The sequence below is a fragment of the Musca vetustissima genome, unplaced genomic scaffold, assembly GCF_032173495.1.
Source record: "Musca vetustissima isolate MV318-11 ecotype Yass unplaced genomic scaffold, APGP_CSIRO_Mvet_v1 utg23871, whole genome shotgun sequence".
Lineage (NCBI taxonomy): Eukaryota > Metazoa > Arthropoda > Insecta > Diptera > Muscidae > Musca > Musca vetustissima.
The window spans coordinates 53617-74116 of NW_026888599.1; the positions used below are offsets into that span (position 1 = coordinate 53617).

The 20500-nt window shown below is 30.5% G+C and overlaps 1 protein-coding gene across 1 annotated transcript; it reads right to left on the minus strand.

Annotated features, from left to right (window-relative positions):
- Nucleotides 1–5276: 5276 nt before the first annotated feature.
- Nucleotides 5277–19948, minus strand: LOC133336430 (putative uncharacterized protein DDB_G0288537). Its single transcript, XM_061544723.1, has 2 exons — nucleotides 19612–19948; nucleotides 5277–6185 (listed from the first exon to the last, which is right to left on the minus strand). The coding sequence occupies exons 1-2, from the start codon at nucleotides 19914–19916 to the stop codon at nucleotides 5291–5293; spliced, it is 1200 nt and encodes a 399-aa protein (XP_061400707.1). The 5' UTR covers nucleotides 19917–19948; the 3' UTR covers nucleotides 5277–5290.
- Nucleotides 19949–20500: the final 552 nt, after the last annotated feature.

A 20500-nucleotide genomic window follows, 5' to 3' on the forward strand; every position in this document is an offset into this window, starting at 1 on the left:
CAAGTTAGGAAAAAAACTATACGTTTATTCAGTAAACACAAGCGCAGGTAATGTGGTATACCTTGAGTCTACATGAAAAAAAATCCAGCACAAGACAAAATCTCATTACTATTTCAAACATTTGTACTCTACGAGAGTCTGCCATGAATCACAAGGATGAGAAACAAAGGCTATGAGTTTTAACAACTTCTCCATACAAAAATTAAATATTGCCATTACCTGCACTTTTTTTATAATCACTTTTAACCCTTTGTGGCCCAATGTTGCCCACAAGCAACAAAATGTTTTAGAGCTTAGATTTAAAATGCTGCTAGTAGATATATATTCTTTGAATTTCATATGTCAAGTCCTGATTATGGACGAAACATAACACAAGAAAAATCTAAAAAAATCAAATTTTTCGTAAAGTTATAAGCTTTTTAATATAGAGAAGAGGGCAAAAATGTGTACAGTACTAATTTGTGTATACAGTCCAAATTATTTAAATCGCTATTGTAAAACAGAATATAGAGAATACTATAAAATAATTTTTTGTCGATTTTGCATTTGGTTTTCTTGATATTGGGCTTTTATTTTTCAGAAAGAAAGTATTGTATCTCCCGAAATCAAGGATGTAACGATGTCAAAATTTGTCCAGGATAGTTGCATTAAATCTGTGAACAGAAAATTGTTCTATGATTACGGAAAAAATTCGAGGCTCAAAGGGTTAATGGAATTTCTCAAATATCTCTTAAATTGTTAGAATAATATTATTTTCAAATTGATACATGGAAAGACAACACATATATCATGTTAAGTGTAAAATTTCAATTTAATCTGACAAAAAATAAAAACTTGGCAATATAAAAACAAATGGGTATACCATATTTGCATCACCTTCTATAACCTAATGTGTCTAAAATTGAATCGCTCAAAATTCCAACGCTTCATTTGAAAAAAATATTCCTTGATTTTTTCTGCCCGAAACGTCCTAAGCGGGTCCATGACCGAAATTTTTTGTATGTTTGCTCACACATAAATCTATGTATTTGGACCTAAACAAAAAAAGCTAAAACAATTTTCCATCCAAATGATGATCCGAAAAGAGTATAAACATGTGGTCGGTTGTACTTTTTTTTTTGTATTTTTACTTTTTGCAAAATGAAAGATCTCTAAAGAGGTTTTTTCCATCGCATATAGTAGCCCATGATTTTTTTTTTTAATTTAAGCCCTTGTAAAATATTTTTTAAGCAATCCCCCATTTGTAACCCCAAATTTGTTGTCCGTTTATGTATGTTCTTGCCCTCCCTTCCTCTTTACTCCCTCCCTTTTCCCTTTTGTGGAAAATAAAAAGATTTGCAATATGTTTTTTTTTCAATAATTTTTAATACTTTTATTAATTTTTTTGGTTTTTTTTTAATGCAGAATTTTTGTCTCTGGTTGTTGTTGTATTTGTAAATATTATTTGTTATTTTTGTATTTGTATAATTATAATTAATTAATAGTAATAATAATAATGATAAAAATTAATTTAAACATTATGCAGTTTGTTTGTTTTGACATGATGTTTGTTTTTACACTATACGATAATCAAAAAATAACTATATGTTTTATTTCATTGTAATAATGTTTGTTTTTTTTATAATTAAGATAATAATAAGACTAATAATAAATTTAGGGTTTTATTTGGAAATATAGGAGAAAAAGAAGAATACGAAATAATGGTTTAACAATTTTTTACACATTATTCGGGGGAAAGAAAAGAAAAACTAAACACAACAAAAATTTAAATGAAATTGAATTTAGTTTTCAATTTTTTTTCTCATTTGTTTATACATAAGATTTGTTGTTTGTTTAAATGTTAGTACATATTTTTTTGTTGTTGGTTTTTTTTGTAATTATATTTAAATTTTGTTTTTTTTTATGATACAAATGTGTGTGTTTTTTATTTTTTTTTGGAATTTAAAAGAAAAATAGCCAATTTTTGTTAAATAATTAATTGTTTTTTATTTCCGTTTTTTATTAATAAGGCAGCAACGTAAATTATTTTTAAACAATAAAAAAAATTAAATTTTACAAAAATAAATTTCTTTTTTAACAATCAAAATCAAAAAATTAATATAAAAATTAAACTCAAAAATAATGAATTTTAAAAAAATTTCGCATTTTTATTTCAAATGAAATGTAAAGAAAAAATAAAACAATATAAAAACAAATTATAAAGCAAAACAAAAATTTAAAGCATATAAGTATGTGTGTGTGTAAATTGTTATGTACTTATATTGTTTTTTATTAATGTTTTTTTGTTAAGTTAATATAATGTAAATTTTATACTACTGTTTGTTGTTAATTCTTAGTTGTTGTTGTGTTGCTATGTCAATAATATATATGTATGTTGTTGTTGTGGGGGTTTTCTTTTTTTTAATTTGTGTCCAAAGTATTATGGCCCTTGCAAATTTTCAACTGCAATTGAATATCTGGTTGGGAATTTCAATTGCCGTTTTGGAATTGGACCATTTTTTTGTAGTTTTTTGTTTTTTAATTTTTTGGGGGATTTTTTTCTTTCTTGTTATATGAGTTGTTTGTATGCCTTAAAATCTAATTAACTTAAATTACTATCACAGCCATATTTTGAAAAAAATAAACAATTTCTAAATTCTTAATAAATTACTACAAATGTTTCCAAAAAATTGTATTTTTTACTCTTTGTTGTTGTCATCGATTTTTTGTTTTGTTTTTTTATTTTAATTATTGGTTTCATTTCTCTTGTTGTTGTTTGTTGTGTCCATTCAAATGTATATTATTTTTATTTGTTTGTTTATTTTTTTTTCATTAAATTTGCAACAAAAATTGTATGTTTGAGGCTTTTAATTGTTACATTTACTTGAATTTTACTCCAAATACTAATTGCACTTTTTCCAAAACAAAAAAGAATTTTTAAAACAAATTATTTTTTTAAATTTTTTTGTTAGGTTATAATTTTTTTTTTTAAATACTGGTTTTTAATGAGAAATGTGGGTTTTGTTTTTTGTAATTTCCTGGAACATAACAATTAAAAAAAATGAATGGCATTGAGGGGGTAATAAGCAATCCTGCTCCATTTCGTTATAGAGGTGGTCCTGGGAAAGGAATTTTTTTCTATTTGAAAAATAAATTCTGGGGAAATTTTCCAAGTTGTTTCCATTTTGTTATTAATGTCCCGGGGAGGGAAAATATTTTTTCCTATCTAAAAAATAAATTCTTGGGAAAATTTCCTCGGTGTTTCAGAGGATGTCAAATTCAGGAAATTAGGACGTCCAAAATGTGAAGGCCACCCGCAGCAAAGGGAATCACCTGGAGGGGTGTTTAAACCTCTTCTAATTCTTTTTTTTCTTTTCAGGACTTTTTGCCAAAGGAAATGCCTTAAACGTTCTTAGGAAATTTGGACATCCATAATGTGAATGTCACCACCTAATGATCCCGAAAAGGAAATAACCTGGAGATCTGTTAGCGTCAAGGCCTTCAAAGGACTTTTTACTTCTTTTAAAATATATTTTTAGGAACTTTTCCCTAGGTGTTTGGGGGATGATGGTGAGAAGCTTCAGAGTATGCCAAATTCAGAAAATTAGGACGTTCAAAATGTGAAGGCCATCCGAAAAGGGAATTACCTGGAGGTGTGTTAAACCCTCTTTTAATACTTTTTCCTTTTCAGCACTTTTTCCCGGCCTAAGAGGGCCTTGAAAGACTCAAAAACTCTAATGGATGCCTATCTTTGATCTTATAAGGTCGGTCACCACCTAATGATGCTGAAAAGGAAATCACATGGAGTTCTGTTGGCGTCAAGGCCTTGAAAGGACTTTTTCATTTTTAAAAATATATTTTTAGGAACTTTTCCCTAGGGGATGAGGGTGAGAGCCTTTGTCCCCTGAATCAGGGGAATGCGATCCTATAAATTGGATCTCCGAACCTCTCCTCTTCTAATTTGTGTTCTCTTCAGGACTTCTTTTCGACAAAATGGAAAGGATATTGATTTTTTGTTGATGTTTGTAAAAAAATTGCAACCTTTTTCTGCCAAGCCAGTGACAGGTTTATGGTTTGCTTTTGGGGGAGGGGTTGTGGTCAAAATGCCGTTTTGGGATTTTTTTTGAAGAAAAAGTGAAACCTTTGTTATTTTGTTATTTTTCTAAAGTGTGTAGTGTTGTTTTGAAAATATTAACTATTGTTGTTGTTGTAATTTGTTTTTAAAGGTGAGTTAAGGTGACTAGGAAACTGTTTTTTGTAGTTTGTTTGTGTGTGTGTAGGTGAGTTGTTTTTTCTTTAGAAAGCTTTTTGTTTTGGCATTTTTAGCTTTTGCGGAACTTAAAAGACGAAGAAGATGAAAAAATCCAGTTGTCCTTAAACAGTTTCTTGAGAGTATTTGGGGGGTTTGCGCGGAGGTTTAGAAAATGTTTAATTTTCATTTGTTTAGTTTTTTTATAGTTTTGTTGTTGTTGGGTTTTTTGACTATAAATTCTTTGATTATTAGTAAAAGTATTTTGTTGTTGTTGTATGATGTTGTTAGCAAATCTTAATATTTAAAGCATATTTTTAATAATAATTTTTTGTTTAGATTTTTTTGTGGTTTTTTTGCTTTGATTTTTTTAACTAAATTATATTATAGCTTATACAAGAGAGTACGAATGTATCTGTACATACATACAAAGTATATATAATGCAGTGATTTTTTTCAATTTTCTTTTATATACCATATATAGATAAAGTATTGGGTTTGTTTGTTTTTGCTCTATATATATAAAAATGTGTGTTTTTTCTTGAAGCGTTTAAGTATATAAATTGTTAAGCTGATAATTTTTCACTACAAATCTTAATAATTAATCATAATGATAATAATATTTAATATTTTGTTTTTGTATTTTTTCTTTTTTTCATTTTAATTAAATTTTTGTTTTAAGTTTTGGGGGGTTTTTTGTTGTTGGGGTTGATTTTTTTTTTTAATACAAACATAAAAAACGAATGTACAATTTGAATTTGGTGGTTGGTGGTGTTGGGGGGAGAAGTTAGGAAAATTTTAAAACAAATTTTTGTTTGTTTACCTAACTCAAAATACAAAAATTTTGAAATTAACTAGAATTTGAGTGGTTGGGAAAAGGATACGAAAATCCTTTTTTTAGATAAGCTGCAATTATTTCTCTTAATTTTTAAGCAAATTGTATTTGCCATTCTTTGCAAGCTGCTGCTGATGGTTTGTGTTTAGTTTTGAATAGCGCTCTTTTTTCTTCTCTCTGGATTCTGAAGCTTTTAGTTTCTTTAGTTTCCTTTCTTACTGAAACTTTCATGTCTCCAAGGAGGTCACGACCAAATTATGAAACACATTAGCCGATTCACTCATCATGGCTGCTTGGCCGCAACTATCACTGCCCACACTGGGCGTAGGGCTGGGTGAACCCAAACGCAATGCATCCATAATAACCTCAAAGTCTTTTTGATTTTGATTCATATCGAATTCTAAATCCAAATCATTGCTTGTTTTCGGACGTTTCGGTGATAGACTACCCACATTCACCATATCCAATGGGCAATCATCAATGGCCGATATTAAACGTTGTGGTGGTATATAGAACTGGGTCAATGCCTCACGCACCAAACGATCACTTTCATCTTCGCTACGTTGACGCTTGCGAGATGACAACGCTTTTTCCAATTGTTCAGCACCTTGTGTAATTTCCGGATCAATCATGGGCATTGGTGAATTGATGGCACTCAATTCACGATCCAATATTTCGAGATCTTTATCTATGTTACTGGAGGAGAGACAACGTTTACGTGGTGGCTGTTGTTGTTGTGATGCAGAGGATGAGTTATTGTTGTTGTTGGCAGCAGCTGATGTGTTATGGGCCGGGGTATAATGTGAATTTAATGGATTATTACTATCCTGGAGATTCCCTAGTTGTGTCGTATCAACGGAATGATGATGATGAGAGGATGTTGTATTCGTTTGGCTATTATTGGCTAATGGCGATGTTGCTGATGCCGATCCGGCTGATGTGGGTGTCAACGATAGCGACAAGGCAAATGAGTTTTCATTCTTTTGCATGGAATTGTGTTGAGAAGAGTTGTTGTTGTTATTTTCATTTTGTTGCATTTTATTATTGGATGGCTGATCGAGACTGCAACTGTTGTAGGGATTGAAAATGTTATCACGGGCCGATTCGGGTTTGTTTTCAGTTCTGCAATGAAAAAAGAGGAATAAAAAAATTAATATTTTAAAATTTAAAATAAAATTTAATGAAAAAACTCCACAAAAATGCCATAAACAATATGATTAGGAATATGTTTCATAAATTTAGGAAAAATTTCCTAAAAATAAAATATGATGGAGAGAATTAATTTTTAATTCTGTTAATATCAATAGAATTAATAATTTTTAATGAAAACCAAACAAAAATGTCATAAACAATATGTATAGGAACAAGTTCATAATTAAAAATTAATTAAAAATTAATTTCAAAACACATTCCTATACATTTTTTTGTACACTTCTTCATGTCGTATCTGGGAGGAGAAGGAGGGAGGGAGGTAAATGGAATCATCAACGACAATACACGATGGCCGGCCATCAGATATTATTAAACCGGAAACAACAGAGAAACGAACAAAAAAAAATTGTCAGAATTTCCAAAAAAACTTGTTGTTGTTGTTGGCACTCCTCCCCAGAAAAACAACAACCATTGTCGTAGTTTATTGTGCCACAAACAAGTGCGTAGCAATGGAGCTACACATCTGCCTGCTGCTGCTGTTTCTTCTTCTTTTGTCTACTTGTTTTTTGGTTGGCTGACTGGCTAGCTGGTTGGTTGTTTTGGGTTGGTGGCTTCAATTTCTAAAAACAAAAAAAAAAATATTTCTGTGCTTTGCCGTTGAGAAAGCGAAAGTAATTGTTGTTGGTTTGTTTTTGTTTGTATGTATTTTTTATATTGTGCACACGCACACTTTTTTCAAATTGTGAGTGAGTGTGTGCGAATGTTAACGTTATTTGTTTGTTTGGTAATGAAAACAGTCAAAGCAGTGTTTGTAATATTTTGGTTTATCACTCGCATGAAAAAAGCTTCATTTTTTAAATTCAAACACAGCAAAATTTTCACTTGATATGTGCGTATGTTTGTGGCTAATTCTGCTGCTGTTAACTCTACCCTGGCTTATTAAAAGCGACCGTTAGTCTGCTGCTGACCGTCATATATAACATGAATGGATTGGTTGTTATTTCTTTCCAATACACTCTTACACATGTTTGTGTGTCTGTCTGTGTGTACGAATGAGTGCAGCTGTGAGTTGAATTTGAAATTAAGCCTAACACATAAGTCTTACATTTTTATTGTATTTGAAAAGAAAAAAACAAAAACTGCAAGAGATGTGTGTTATTGACAGGGAAGAGAAAAGCCAAGAAACAACAACAAAAATAACCGTTTATAAAAAAGAAACAAAATATTACAAAAGAAAACAAAAGCCTCTTTGCACCTGACGACAACAAATGATGGAAATTGAAAAAAATATGTACTTTGAAAAAATTTCGAATATATAAAAATAAAAAAATAATATTAAAAAAATATAAAAACTATTAAAAAATATATTTAATATTTTGCAATTTTCATGAATTTCTAATTTTTTTATTTTCCTTATTATTCTGTCCCCTCTCTCATTTTGTCTGAAAATTCCAGTTGCACTATTTAAGGCACTATACTTCCCCCCATCCATTTAAACAGCCAGCCAGCCAGTCAACCAAATAGCCACCACCAGGTATATAACAAAACAATCGAAAAAAAAAATTCAATGTCGTTTATTGACTTGTATAACCAAATAAGACAATGACAATAGCAAAGAAACAACAATAACAACAAAAAGCAGCACACACAAAACCGCAAAATATTCATAACAACAAAAGTGATATAAAAAATTAACTTTTAATCATTGTTTAACTTTTTTTGTTTTTGGTTGGGTTGAGATAATTTAATAGGTTTTTTAGTGCTGTTGTTGTTGTCATATTTTTTTCGGTGGGTTCGTCGCCGTTGTCGTTCATTTGTTTTTCAATGAACGAGATCTGACATGGTTTTTTCGGCAAACAGTTTAACATCTGTTTGGCACTCTTGTATATACGAAATTAAATGAGAGGGAGAGAGTGAGAAATGTAATCTCCCATAATTGTTGTGTTCCCAATGTATTTTTTAATCATAATCAGATTGTTTATAGTTCAAAATGTGTGTGCTGCTGATTTGTTGTTTATTTTAATTTTTTCTGTGGATTTTTTTGATTTTGAAATTTTTTTTTTCTGTTTAAATCATTTATACTTCCATAATAGGTATAAAAGCGTGCTAAATAGAACCTTGACTTGTTTTTTTTTTGTGAAACTTGTGTGTTACCTTCTCTCCCACCACTTGATAAGGTTGTTGGCATATATAATTTTGTGTGGACGTAGGTTGGTCGTATTTGTATAAAACAGCAATAATATAAAGCAATAAAAATTTGTCAAGATATACATTGATGCACACACACCTATACATATATTATATAATAATCAACGATCACAAGTATTGGTTAATGAACTTTTTTTTTAGTGCTGCGATATTTATAGGGAATTGACACAAGTCAATGGAATGAAATATAAACAAAATGTTTAAAAATGGTGTCAATGGCCAGAGGTAGAGGTATGATACGAAGAGTGGGAGGGAATGTTTAAGGAATCGGAGAACAATTAAAGAAATTTCAAAAAAAAAAAAATCAAAAAATATTTTTTATCAATTTTAATTTAGTTTTTTACTAAATTTTATTTTTAGACTTATTTCTTGAACATAAAATTATTTCTCAATATTTAATTTTTATTTTATTTATCTATTTATTTATATATATTTTAAATAACCAGGTCAATTTTTTTCTATTTACTTTCAGTTGTTATAAATTGACGACTAATTTGCAAACAAGCAAAAAAAGCACACTCACTCACACATGCATAACAGGTAAGACAAATATAATAATATTAAATGCCTAACAACAACAAAAAACTATTTCACTTTTCTTTGTTTGTTTTCAAACCTCAAAATGATAAGCCAGAGACAAACACAACCACACACACATATTTATCATTTTTTGTTTTATCTGAAAATTACAATTTTCATTTTCAATATTGTGTGAGTGTGTGCTTGTTTCTATTATGACACCCAAAGCACACAAATCTAGTCAACCGCAAAATAAATCTATAGCAAAAAACAACAACAAGAAAAAAACGATTTAAACGATTTTTTTATTATTTCATGTTTTGCATCCACAGACAGGCAACACTGCCAGTTGTTGCTGGCCCCATCATCATAACAATAACAACAACAATAACAACACACCATTGAAAGGCTTACTCATGGATGCTTTGTCGTTTTGTTTTTCACTCTCTACAACAAAAACAACAAAGAAATGTGTGCGCTTCTTTCCTCTAAAAGTATAGCTTTTCCTCCCAAAGTTCCTCCCCTCCCCCCTTTGCTTGTGGGTTTTTTTCTTCTGTGTGTTTTCCACAATTTATGGAAGAGACACAAGCAGGAACAATAACAACAACAATGAGCAGAAGAAAAATAGATTTTCAGATTCACTTTACGTTCAAGTCATCGCGTCGTTGCCTTCAATACCACATTTGTTGGTCGTTTGCAAGGTTTGAAAAAAGAAGAAAAAAATAAATAAATAACCAATACGCCACACAACCCACCATCAGTAAGCCAGCCAGCAAATTATTCCTCGGCTTACTGACAGTCATCCATACTCTAGACTAGATAAAAAAACCACAACAACAAAAGGTTTTTAGATGGTGGAAGAAAAACAAAAAAGTTGGAATTTTATGTTTTTTATTTAATATTTGCTAATTATTATTTTTTTATTTAAAAAAATATTCCTTCTATATTTTTTAATTAAAAAGTATTTTTTATTAAATTTTTTGATTTCATATTTTTGAATTTCAAAATATTATATTTTTTATATTTTTTAATTAAAAAATATTTTTTGATTTTTTTTAATTCGTTTTACAATATATCTCCACCCATTAAATGATTTACAAACTAACCCCCCTCAATAAATACACAGCATACAAATCCACACACGCACTCACAACAACACAATATACAACAAAGAAACAGTAGAAGAAGAACAACAACAAAACATTTAAATATAATTTGAGGTCAATTATTAACATATTTTGTTATTGTTGTTTGTTTTTTTTTCTACTTCTCTGTAAATGATGTGCCACCATTTCGTCGCATCAAAAGTCATTAAACAAAAAGTTTTCCTTTTGTGATTACACACAGCGAGAACACACAGCTAAACCCTACTCTCATGATATTGTAATGAGAGAAATAATGGGGTGGGGTAGGGAGGTAGATGCTCCCCAACCTGTAAAAAAAAACACGGTAGTAGTTTTGTAGTCTAATAATAATAACAATAAATATCTTGCGGTAGTTAGGTTTTAATAAAACAACAACAACAAAAGGTACATCGTTGTGAGTGTTTGTGTGTGCGTGTACGTGCAAAAATGAAAACAAAAAATAGCCAAAAGCATTGGCACGACGACGACGACGGCGGCGGCGGCATACACAAACAAATCTCCGAGTATTTGTATAATAACACACAAGTCAAGTGTTTAAATGAGAAGAAGAAGACAACGACGTCGACAACGAAGAAAGTCGTAGCCGTCATCGTCATCATCTGTACAATGCAACAATTACATGGATGGGGGGAACACAACGAAGCAATGAGAGTTAAAAATAAACCGTAACAGAGAGTGAGAGAGAGCGATGCAGAGCATATGAAAACAAAGAGTATTTAAGTTGGAGATTAAGCAATGACTAAATGTGTTGTTAAGTTATCCCCCCAACCAAACACACGTATGTGTGATTGTAGGTATGCTGCTGCTCTTGTTCAAAGCAAAGTGACTGACTTAATGATGATTTTTTATTATTAATATTATTTTGTGTGTGTACATATATTTATTGTTGTTTTTTTAATAATAATAAATATTTGCTTGTATGTGCAAGAATTATTATGCGTTTGCTTATTAAATAGACTATTGTGTGTAGGTTTGATTGTATTAACTTGTATTAATTTTCTTGTCCCCACTACACAATAATATATTGTTGACATTTTAGGTTCTTATTATACGCTTGGCTTGTCAGTTATATTGGTTACGATTATTATTGGCAAACAGACGAATAAATTTACTGTAAGGAGGAGGGAAGATAAATGACACCTGACCAGAAAAAAGTAAATAAATTACATGAAATACCTGTGTTAAGAAAATGTAAGGAGAATTTATTTGAAAGCTTTTCAAAAATTAAATGTTGTAATTACACCCCTCCCACCGGAAAATAAATCTTAAAAATATGTATTTATTTATCCCCCTACCATAAAACGTTTGTTTTTAAAAATCCATAACAACAACAATAAAATATTTATTATGGATATTTATCATTTTTGCAATTACTTTATTAAAGCATACTTTATGGCGTTATATCGTTCACCTTGTGTCTTCTCTTTGTTTCCCTTTTGAAATATGCCGCCAATGAGAAATGACATTTAACAACAATGTGTTTGTGTGGCACGTGTGAATGTGCGTTATCTTACGGAAATGCGAGGGCGATGTGTGTCAGAGCCATCTCGGGTGTGTGTGTGCGTTTGTGTGTGGGTGAGGAAATACTACAAACGTAAACATTACGCTATTGTAAGTAGGATGTTTGTGTGCGCGTGTGTGTGGCTGGGGGTTTTCTTTTGGTTTCTATTGTTGTTGTTGGTTTTTTGTTGTCCTGTCGTCTGTAAACGAGACACAGAAAATGCTAAAGGCTATTTAAATGCCAATATGTGGGTTGGTTTTCTTATGTTCATTTCACCCACACACACACACATTGGGGACAAAGGACATGGCTATTTGTGTTTAAAACGGTTCTTGGAGGAAATGATTAATTGGTAACAATAAAGTTAAATTTAATTAAAATTTAGTTTATTCCAGTTGAGGATTTTTTAAAAAATAAATAAATTAAAACACATTTTTTTTAATTTGCTTAAATAAAAAAGCGACCTCTGTGTCTTAAAGTAAGACAAACATAAACATGATTGCTTAGTCAAAAAACCAACAACACTAACACAATGACACCGATGATAATCAAGGCTGTCTTTGTTCCATTACAAAATTAGTGTAAAAAAACACCATAAATTTGACCGTTAAGAAATGTAGGTGCCATCCAAAAATAGGTTAGGCAGAGAAGGTAATAATGGCACAACTACTTAAAATAACAACAACATCTACATTTATACTAAAAATCAACAATCTAACTCACTATACATTCAATGGGGAATTCAACAAGAGCCAAACATAATAAAAAAAAACCAACAACAATAATAACAACCAACATTGAGAGCCCGAGAAGAAAGAGTCAAGAGTAGGCCTCCCCAACATTACGGAATTCACACAGCCGCCAATGGTTTTTTATTAAGACAGAGACTGAGAGAATGAGAGCGAGAGAGATACTTGGGGATACAAATAGTTTTAATAGTAGTCGTAATAGTAATCACTATCATCATCATCATAGTAGTATGTCAGTAGTAGTAGTTGTTGTTATACCGACGACGACTAGTAGTTAGTCGTTTGATATGTGTACGACGACTTATGCTCATCGTTTGGTATTGCCATTCTCATAGAGCTCGTTGTTGTTTTTGTTTACTCTGTATTATATTTGGGATAATATTGTAATGTGGATGAGAGATTGTGTGTTGTTGCTGCTGTCGTGCTTTGTAGAATTTGGGGGCATTTTGTGTGATGTTAATGGATGTTGTTGTTGCTTTGCTCTGCCTGTTTGCTTGCCTTAATAAAGTTCATTCTTGTTTTGTTTGGAGTGAAATCCAGTAGTGTGTTTAACAAAGGGATGCTATGCTGCTTTGGCAAATATTTTCAAAGGGGAAGCACTTTAAAGTGCAGAGATAAAATGAGGATTTCAATAAATTAATAATATATTAAAATATATAAATTAATAATTATTAATTAATTAATAAAATAAAAATAAATAACAAATTAAAACCAATTTTTTAATATAAAAAAATTTAAAAAATAATTAATTAAATTAAAAAAAAACTAAACAAAATAATAATATTTTTTTAGTATTAAATATAGAAAAAAATTAACAAAAATATTTTAGCCCCAAAAACAATTTATTTCAATTTAATCACATTCAAATCCTTGTTATCACCACTTCCTTTTGGCTAGCGGTCGGTCAGTCCTTATGCCTAGTTGGCACACACACAAAGTGTCAATAAATAAACAATACAGCTTAATACACACTTGACAGCTTAATTGATTGATGGCCCAACTTGTGCCATAGCTTTACAACAACAACAAGAACCACAAGAAAGCCCCCAATCGTTCAAAAGAAGGGGTAGACACACACACAAAACGGCAAGAGGTTGCCATAAAATTTATGTAAATGTGATTGGCGGTGGGGAGCACAAAACTAACGGCAAGAGAGTAGAGTTGAGTAAATTCCCAAGAGAGAGTGAGAGCCAAATGGATAATAAAGAGACTAATAACTAACATATTGGCAAAGGAAGGAAGGGTTGTATGAAAGAAAACAGCATAATTTGTATTCAGTTTTTCAAACACCCACATCTAGATGAGATTTTTGATGTGTGGTTAAGGGGAAGACATTTGTTAAGTGTTACAATAAATTAAAAAATATGTTATTTTATTGACATAATAAATATTATAACAAAAACAAAAAAGGGTCACTTTTAAAAGTTATGATCACCTTAATGGGAATTTTAATAATTGTGTAAAAAATTAAAAGAAATCTAGAAGTGTGGAGAACATAACAAAATAGTGATTTGCATATTTAACATTTTATGAAACCGATTATTCGGTTTTAAAAACCGCGACATTTATTTAAAAATTGGGAAACGATTTGTTTAAAACTATTTTCACATAATTTTGTGGTTTTCGATTTTTAGAACCGGTTTTTCGGTTTTTAGAACCGGTTATTCGGTTTTGTAAAACCGTTTATCCGGTTTTTTTTCGCAGTTTTTACTTTTTTAAATTATTTTAATCTCATATGTTATCTTTTCTTTTCAAAATATCTATAAATTAGAGCGGTTTTCTGCGGGTTGTGGTCCTGGGTTCCGGTTATTGGCGGTTTGGATCCGCTTTTTCTAATTTTGAACATTGTTAATTGACATTTTTCATCGACATTTGAATTTAGACACCAGTTATTGGGTTATTGAAACCGGTTATTCGCGTTTTTAAACCGGTTATTCAGGGATTTAAACTGGGTTTTCGGTTTTTGAAATTGATTTTTCGATTTCTTAAACATTTTATTTATAAATTTAAAAATTATAATTGTTTTTTCATATTATCTCACTTTGGAAAACTCTCTTACAATACATTTATTTATTTTTTGCTCTCTTCGTTGTTTTATAGTTTTCCATTTAGTCATTGAATTTGAACTGAGCTTTGGGGAGTTTTGTTGGCACAACAACCAAAAAGTTATTGCCAGTTTTGTAGCAGAGTTTTATGTACCAGATAGACGATAAAAAATTGTTTTTTCTTCGTTTGGCAGTCAAATAAGACGACATAAAAATTGCTGAAAGTTGGGATGTGAAAAGGGAACATCGATCCAGGTTTTTCTGTTCATTTTGGTTGAAATAAATGTATTTTTTTCTCGATATCCCTTTAAATGTATTAATTCAATATCTTATGATTTTTTTTTCTTTCTTTCCTCGCCTCTCTCTTTCTCCCTCTTAATTACCGTCATTTCTACTTAACCTATTTCTAAAATTAAGTTCCATGCTTCTAGTCTCATAAAAAAGTATTTTGAATTTTATTTTTCGATTGTTTTTTTGTTGTTGATTTATGTTTAAGGTGATAAACGTGTAAAGCAGAAGAAAAACTTGCTATTGCTTTTAAGCTTTTGATGATGATTGGTTTTCTTGCTGCCTTTGTTATTTGATATGATTTGTTAGGTTGTCGTTTTTGTTGTTGTGTGTAAACATGCTATGTTTGTTGTTGTGGCGGCGATGGCATTGACTGCTGTTGTTATGGCGGCAACAACAGCAACAACAACGGAAGGCAGTTACTAACTACAGCTTTTTTGTTCACAGTTGTGCTGCTGTGTGTGCGCTGCCATTGTTGCAAGTGGAACGTGATCATTTGAACGTTTGTGTTTAACTTTTTAAACTTAAGTTTTGTGCTAATAGTTTTGTAAGCGTCTGTGTGGTTGTGTGTTTAATTTAAATATTATTTTTTTTGTTAAATTCTGGGAAAAAACGAACTATTGGTCATCTGAAATGTGTGATGATTTAGAGGTCATGTTCTGATGAGTCAGCATTAATTTTTAAAGTTAAAAGAAATATTTTTGTTCCGAACCTCATGTTGGGCGCCATTTGAAAAATTGCTGGAAAATGCTTTAAAGTGCGTAAGAACGATAAATTTAAATTTTATAATTCTAATTGATGGGGAAATGCGGTAAAATTTCCGACCCCACGTTGGGCGCCATTTCCAAAATAGCCCAGAAATGTTTAAAACTGCATAAAAAGGTTTAATTAAAAATGTATAATTCTAATTAATGATAAAATTTGGTTAAATTTCTGACCCCACGTTGGGCGCCACTTATAAAATTTTATGTAAATGCTCAAAAGTGCTTGGAAATGCCTAATTAAATGTTTATAATTAACATTATTTAATTTATAGTGAAAAATATGACTACTTTTCGGACCCCACGTTGGGCGCCATTTGCAAAAAGTTAAAAAATTTTAACAGTTTTTATAACAAATTATTCCAGCAAAAAGCTAGGAGTATCTGATTCAGGAATATGATCCCTTTGTAAGCCTTTCAAGTTAAATACATTTTTACAACCACAACAACACAACATGTGAGAATGGCTGTATGCTCCTCCTCCATCCTTTTGCTGTGAAATGGTTTGGAGTGTGGGGCTTTGGAGGTCTGTTGCTTTTGTGTGTCCGTTTTTTCTTGCCGAATGTGTCCGTTGTTGTTGTACTTTCCTTCTGTTCGTCTGTCTGTCTGCCTTGTTTTATGTTATTGGCTGGGTTTTTAGGCTGAGGGACAACATGTGTGTGATGATATTGTTGCTACATTCATGGGTGTCCTCCCCAGACCTCTCTCGCTTCCACTCTCTGCCTTATGGTATCCACAACCACTTGCATGATAGTAGTACTACCAATTGTTATGGCTTTTGCCGTTTTGTTGTGAATGAACTAACTGGTTGTGTGTTGCACACACACATACACACAACGTATATAGAGATATTAAGTTGTGGTTCGTTGTGTTGTTCGTTATGTTTGTTTGATGGCTTGTATTTTTCTTTTCGGATTTTATTTAAACTGTTGGCAAACATATTCATATGACGATGATGATGATAATAATAATAATATGTAAGTATGAGTGTGTGTGTGTATATTTTTGGCATGAGCTTGGCCTGAATTCATAATACGTTATTTTTTCTGTCCATCATCATACTCAAACTCCTACACATTGGAAAAATGGAAAAGCTATATGTTTGAGGAATAGCTACTGAATATTAAATGAAAAATAGTTTAAAAAATTAAACATTTTTTTTTCAATAAGCTTTACGTTGGGCGCCACTGAAAAATAGTTTTGGTATGCCTTCAAAATTGATTTCATTGTAAAAATTAATTTCCTTATCATTATTCTCAGAATACTGAGAATCGCCACAATTTTCCTGCTCTATGGGAATTTAAATAAAGCTTATGATTTAATTTGAATTTTTTTCTCTTCTTGGAATGTATTATCATTTAATGTTTTTGCTCTATTGTCATTATTTATTTATTTGTTTGTTTTTGCATGGCAGAGCTTGTTTAGCTTTTGCTGATTGGCTGGCTGGCAAGCACAAGGCACAACAAATTTTAAATGAAAAAAAATTAACAATAATTAAATTATTCTTAATAATTCATGACGAAAAAAACACGCCCGTCCGTCTAGTCTGCCAACGGCGGCAGTTCATGTGTGCGTATGTGAAACGCTTTTTAGCTAGAAACAAAGCGTTAAATTGCCACCCATATATAGGCTTAGTTGTAGTTTTTTGTTGTTGTTTTTCTTTCCGTATTGACTTGTGTGTATGTAGTTGAGTCTAGTGAGACATCAGATTGCTGTTGTTGTTGTTTTCTTTTCAATAAATTATAGTGAAAAGAGTATAGCAAGAAAAGAAAAAAAATTAACACAAATTAATTTGAGCAAATATATCACGTTTATTTTCACTGGACAACAACAACAGAAATAAACATTGGAAAATTTTGAAAAAAATATATATTTTTTCTTTCATACTTAGCTCTTTTGTTTAACGAATATTCTCAAAGAATTCCAGATTGTTTTTGGGGGTTTTAATTTTTTTTCTTAAAAATTCTTTATTTTCATTGAGGAAATAAAAAAAATTGGGGGTAGTTTGTAACTAAAAATTAAATTTACATTTGTTGGTTTTTGGTATTTGAAAATTCATTATTTTATAATTACTTTTCCTAATTATAAGATTTATTATTTACAGTTTTACATTTTTGGCTTAAAATTTTAGAAAATTAAAATTTTTGGGTTCAATTCACAATTGAGAGAGATCATGAGATTTTACAATTTAGAAAATGTATTAACTAAATACTACACTGTGCTACAACATAAATACTTTTTAGTAAAAAAAAGAGGAAATATTTTTGTTCGAAGAAATTTTTTTAAAAAAAAATATTTTTTTGAAATTTCAAAATTTGCAATTTTTAAAAATTTAGTTTTAACATAAACTAATTTAAAAAAATTAAATATTTTTTTGAAAACAAAGATAATATTTTATAGAAATATTTTATAAAAATCGAAGAAATAACATATTTTTGGAAATAAATGAAGTCCACTAATTTATTTTTTTTTCACATATACATAATTTTTTACTTGTTCCTTTTTCTGGGAAAATTTCCGTTTTTTGAACGGAACATCAAGGCCGAAAAAATATTTGTCGTCGGTCTTAACCTCACTTAAGACCTTCTAGAATAAATTCGACGAAAATATGTTTTTTGGTGTTGTGACTGCATAACACATTTGAAAACATGAATTTGTATGTATACACACATACATACATATTTTTTTGTAATAATAATTAAACACTTTCAGAAGACTTGGTGATAAAAAAACTTTTTTTGAAGTATCTAACATAACCTCACTTGTTACTCATTTTCAATTTTGAACTTAATCTCAATTTTTTGTTTTTTTCACATAATTTAATTTTTTGTTTAATAAAAAAATATTTTTTTAAAAAATAATTGAAAATGATTTTTTTTAACATAACCCCACTTTTTTAATTTAACTCAATTTTACAATTTTTGGTATTTTTTTCACATATTTTTATTTTATGTTTAATAAAAAATATATTTTTTTCAAACAATTTAAAATAAAATTTGTTTCAACATAAACTCACTTTTTTAAATTTTTTCATTCACATATTTTAATGTCATTTTCAATAACAAATTATAATAACAATTTAAATACAAGTTATATTTAAATAATTTCTTCACTTTTCGAACAATTATATTTTTTTAACATTAAACTATTTATATTTTCAACATAACCTCACATTTTTGTAGCACAGTGTGTGGTATTTTATTATTTTTTAATTATTACTAAATAAAGTTTTTTTCATTGGTATAAAATTCTTAAAATTATTTTTTCTATAAATAATTTTGAAAATTATCTCACTTTACTAAGTAATTTATAAAACAGTTTATTTTGTGTATTTTTTCTTATTTTTAAAAAAAATTTTTTTTTCAAAATTATATTTAAAAAAATATTTTTTGCAATTAATTTATTGCCCCACTTGAAAAAACCAAACGAAAATGCTTTGCTGGCATAAATTAGTTGTTGTGATTCTTGTTGTCGTTGTTCCCCTCCCTCCCTGCCTCTATCAACCATCATTAAAATACAACACTGTTTTTTTTTAAATAATGGAAATGATGAAATAAATATCCAAAAGTGAAAAAACAACGCCAACACTGGCTTTCAATTTTATTTAATTTTTTTTCTGGCTGATGTCGCTCGTCTCTGTCTCATTACCTAACCTCAAACGAAAAAAATTAAAGCTATAAAATTTGATCAACAACAACAAAAATGAAAAATTATATACATTGAGCGAGCTTCCTTGTTGTTTTTTTCATGTCTTCTTCTTTGGTTTATGTTTTTGTTGTTATCGCTTAAATAAAATTTTCACTTAGTCTAGCTGCTAGTTAGCTGGCCTGGTTGGTTTTTTGCATTCATTGCTTGAGGAAACCCAGTCTGTTTGTCTGTCTGTCAGCCAGTCAGCAAATAATAAAATACACACAATTACACAAAACGCACAAAAATTGTTGTAATATATGCATGGTTGTATTTTGTTGTTGTTGTTTTTCTTTCTTTAATCATTATGGCATTGGCAATCGGTTTACAGACACATAGACAAACCGACAGACAGGCGTAGCGACATATTGATATGGCATTTTTTTCTGTTGTGTGGATTGAGGAAAACTTTGCAACCAGTTTTCCCATTTGATTTTTTTTTCATAAAACTAAATTATCACTGTTTTTTTTTGTTAGTTTGATTTTCCACTTACCTTGGTAAGTTGGCCAAATAACGGGATTGCTTTTCACGTCTCAATTCATCGGTTAAACGACAATAGGTATTATTAATGCAGACACTGCGTCTCAAATTGGTTTCCGAATCCTTGATGCGTTCCAACTTGTGGGCGCATAACTGCAAAATGCGTTTACGCTCCTCACGTTGACGCAACTTGGGCGATATCATAGGCACACGCGATCGATGATGATGATAGCCAATTGGTGGTGAGGTACGTGGTGGTCCAAACATATCGGAATCATCATCACATTGATTGTTGGGCGTTATGCTGGGCAAGGTCATTTTGTTGGTGTTGTTGTTTGCTGTGTAGCTCCTTCTGTGTGAGGTAAGGTGGGTTTGCTTGCTTGGCTTTGTGTGTGGTTTGTTTGGCTTTGCTCTCAATTGAAACAAACTCTCAATGGTTCAATTGAGCCGAGAGATGATGAGTAATGAAGAAGCAGCACGATAAAAAATCCGTTAGTTTTTTTCGGTTTAACTGAATTAATTTTACTCTTGTTTGGGGTCGATTGCTTTGCTTATCATACAACAGTCAAACACACACCTTCTTCTTCGTTTGCTACTCTTTGTTGTTGTTCTAAGTAATTGAGTGAGCAAGCTCTCTGTTGTGTATTACGGGTTTCCCAAGTGTTGTTGTTGTTCTTGTTAGATGATGGTGGGGATGGCGGCTACTCTTCTTTGTAGCGAGTATTGGCCTCTGTCTCTCACTCACTTAACACTGAGACAACTCTCGCTCTTTTGCTTTGTTTGTTAATGATTGATAATTTTTGTTGTTGGTATTTTTTTGCTTGGTAAAGTGTGTTGAGTTTGCGTTGCTTTTGTTGTTGCAGTTTGTGTTTCGTTTTGTTTTTTTGCCACTATGTAGTGAA